Raw genomic sequence first — 4,077 nt, 5'->3', positions numbered from 1 at the left:
TCATTCTGTTACATAGTTATGTTCATTTTGCAACTTCTTGTCATTCTGCTACATAGTTATGTTCATTTTGCAACTTCTTGTCATTCTGCTACATAGTTATGTTCATTTTGCAACTTCTCGTCATTCTGCTACAGTTATTTTCATTTTGCAACTTCTCATCATTCTGCTACACAGTTATGTTCATTTTCCAGCTTCTTGTCATTCTGCTACATAGTTATGTTCATTTTGCAACTTCTCGTCATTCTGCTACACAGTTTTAAGTCCTTTTTTTCATTTCAATCTATTTTGGTGTAATGTGTAACAAACTACTGTTGTTCTAACCCTGTGCAACTGTGGTATTCTAAGATATGATAGGCCAAAATATAAGGAAATCAAGCACCACAATGACAAGAGATTCTCAAAATTGTAGTTCTAATTAAAAATGGCTCAAATATATAAACTAAAAAAATTGAACAAAAAAGCCTTTTATAAAAAAAATAACAAAATTTTAATAACGAATAAAGCCTGTGCTATAAAGTCTGTACAAAATGTTATATTAGATAGACTTTTTTTAACTCTCAAATTGGCTATCTGTGGTGGCTGCAGACTTTTTTAACTCTCAAATTGGCTATCTGTGGTGGCTACAGTACATGGCTAAAGTTCAGAGGCAATTTCACTTGACTAGGACAAGATACATTCCGATTGAGCATTAGCTTTAATTGGAAATATGCTCTAATCCTAAGTTAGGAGGTCACGCCAATTACTTCAAGATGCTACTCATTACGTTAAAGTGGAAGGGAGACTTTCCTGACCGTCTATTTTTGCATTTGTCCAGCACAAGATACACCGTGAAAAAGTAAGTAATGATTAATCTTCTTTACTAGCCTCAAACAAAAGTAGATACATCTGCATTAGCTCTGATCATGAGTGACTACCTAAGAGCAGGCTTTAGCATAGTTCACAGCCGAGTGCATCCTGTTCTCTAAAGATATTTAACATGAAGTAGAAATTACATGCACAGAAATTTGAAAAATTTCCTGAAGAGACTTCTATTCATTTTCTATGATATAAAAATGGTTACAGACATATTTACATACTATACATAGAATTATACTAGCTTGCCTCAAAATTAAAGATTGTTAAGATCTCTCATGAGAGTGACAGTCTCAGAAATTATCTCGTGCCTTCTGAGATTAGCATTAAACTACTCTTAAACAATAACATTTTTGGTTATTTATTAACACTTGTTTATACGTTTTGGTAACTGGACTTGTATATGAAATATCTATGTACATCTTTTATCATCCAAATGTAGCCTTCTTGAAAATGAACATCTTAACCCTTTGACTGAGGAGACCCTTTAAACCCCTATTTGCACATCATGAGATTTTTACCAAGTTAAGTTCAAAATTTGTACAGGAGAGTCACCCTATAACAACAACAGAGCACCGCGGGGACACGTGGACGGTGATGGGATACTGAATAAAAGACAAAGAATTGGAAAGGAAAATTAAAAAGAAACTACAGTTGAAAAGATAAAGACGTGAAATTATGCATATGACAAAAAGAATTTTGAAATCTATTCTAAAAAAATTTAAAAGGTATCTACATACTTCCATTTCTTAATTTTAAACATTTCATTGCATTGTACATTGATGATGATATCTGGAGTTAATGTTATAATAGAGAAAAGGGAAAAAATATAAACATTTACCTTAAAAAACTTTTGATATTCATTTAGGAGGTTTTAGAGATTATACAAATGAAATGTGAAACTAAGAGATAAGAAATAATATTTTTATACTCAAAATGAAAATCACATTGCATGTGAACTATTGAGAGTTTGAGTGCAAAAACTACATTAAATAACAAATGTTTTATTATAAATAGTAGAAAAAAATCAAAATTAAATATTTTATTTTTCTAAAACTACATAATCTTAGGAACTTTCAAGTCAAATTTAAAACTATTTCATTAACTAGTTTCATTTTTATAAAGAACTTTCACAAGAGTCGCATACCTATTTACAATATAAGTTGATCGTAGTCAAAGAGACATCCCTCCCCCCAACTGACAGTTCCACAACTTGTTCTAATGAGAAAAGGTCCCTAATTTCATACCCCAAATATTCCACACAACTCTACAACATAATAGTAAAAAGTTAATTCAACCTTATACTTTCATTATAGAGTTAGTTGAGTTTCAAAAGAGTTAGTCCATGTTTATTGGAATGCTTAGCAAAAAAAAATTATTTATAATTATTGTATATATATATAATTTCACTAGAAGTGTGAATATAAAAGTACCATTTCCAATATATCAAATACTCTAACCTACCCTGCTGCAAATCCCAGCAAGAAAGATTCTAAGACAGTCTGGAACCAACAGAAAGTGTAAAAATTAAAACGAATTCCACCAACAAAGCAAGAAACTTGTAAACTTATAAAAAAATATTCAGTATAACTTAAAAGTTGTATACGTACAAACTTGGTCTTTAAAGCTATTAAAAGAGTTCCACTGAGTTATTACTATTCATACATTTAGTTGTAGATTACAAACTTGGTCTTTAAAGCTATTAAAAGAGTTCCACCGAGTTATTACTATTCATACATTTATTTGTAGATTACAAACTTGGTCTTTAAAGCTATTAAAAGAGTTCCACTGAGTTATTACTATTCATACATTTAGTTGTATACGTACAAACTTGGTCTTTAAAGCTATTAAAAGAGTTCCACTGAGTTATTACTATTCATACATTTAGTTGTAGATTACAAACTTGGTCTTTAAAGCTATTAAAAGAGTTCCACCGATTTACTATTATTCATACATTTAGTTGTAGATTCAACATTTCTGGTGTAGTGTTGATAATCATTTCCCACTCTTCTACTTACAAGTAACAGCCACTTACTCACCACCCATACAAGATCAACTTCTATGTTACCAAGAAATCACTAAGTACAAACTCTTTAATATTTTTACTAGAAAAATAAACTTATTTGTGTTAATTTCAAATTCGATCTTTCAGGAATAAGCTATACATTTTTTAGTTTGCAAAAGCTAGGCTAAATTTAGTAACTTTATATTTTGAAGCTCTGTTATTTTCATTGCTGTAATCATTAGTACTATACATATTATACTATTATCATCACTATAAGAACAAAGAGTGTGCTAAGGAGAGATTACAAAAGTAACTTACAGCTGACTACTGAAAATTAAATCATACATTATATTTGGCTGATAAAGGTAAGTAGCTTCATAATAATAACCTACTTCTTTTGTGCTATGTTGCTCAAATGGACTTGCTCTATTTTGGTAGGAATTTGATAAATTAAACCTTTAAAATTTAGCAAGTCATAATCAAGGGGTATATTTTTAAGAATATATCACGTATTATTGGAAACGGCATGAACATTAAAGTAAGTTATAAAACAAAGCTGTTAACTATAATATATTTTTTTAAAGAAGAAATATAACAGTCAAGATTCTAATTTAAAAACCTATGGAAAGAAATTTTTTTTTTAAATATATACTTGAAATAAACACACCTATTTCTTGTGAACTGTATATTAACATCTGACAAAAGATTTGACACTGGATTTTTTGAACACAGTAGCTATTCATAGGTACCTATACTCCAACTTTCCTGAGCTATATTTGTATGGCCATTGCATCTGCACATACTTAGCTTATATTTCCACAACTGCAGTGTTTTACTTCTGTTATATAATCGAGCATCATTAAACAATGATTTTACAATGCAAAAATAAAAATAAAAAATTGTTTGTGACGACTGACTTGATAATTGCGCGCATAACTGCAGATGATTTATAAGTGATGATGATGTTATTGTTAGTTGATTTATATTGATAACACACTATGTTTTGTTGGCATCTACACAATGTTTGACACATAAGTGGTATGTGTTACATTATTAGTGTTCATTATCATTATTTACTAATTTACTTAGGTGTGGTGGTGTATTTACTAGTTTACTTAGGTGTGGTGATGTAATTATTAGTTTACTTAGGTGTGGTGATGTATTTACTAGTTTACTTAGGTGTGGTGTTGTATTTACTAGTTTACTTAGGTGTGGTGTTG

At 29.9% G+C, this 4,077-nt stretch overlaps 1 protein-coding gene across 3 annotated transcripts in view; it reads right to left on the bottom strand.

The window, feature by feature from the left end:
- LOC106470913 (protein lifeguard 1-like) overlaps positions 1 to 4,077 on the bottom strand; it is a 32,792-nt gene that overhangs the window by 14,079 nt on the left and 14,636 nt on the right. For all 3 annotated transcript variants that reach the window (XM_013931490.2, XM_022399546.1, XM_022399547.1), the window contains one exon: positions 2,317 to 2,354. In XM_013931490.2, coding sequence (XP_013786944.1) covers positions 2,317 to 2,354 — 38 coding nt within the window. The remainder of the gene's footprint in view (positions 1 to 2,316; positions 2,355 to 4,077) is intronic.

The sequence above is a fragment of the Limulus polyphemus genome, unplaced genomic scaffold (assembly GCF_000517525.1).
Source record: "Limulus polyphemus unplaced genomic scaffold, Limulus_polyphemus-2.1.2 Scaffold4288, whole genome shotgun sequence".
Classification (NCBI taxonomy): Eukaryota; Metazoa; Arthropoda; class Merostomata; order Xiphosura; family Limulidae; genus Limulus; species Limulus polyphemus.
This window is presented reverse-complemented; position numbering and strand designations above follow the sequence as displayed.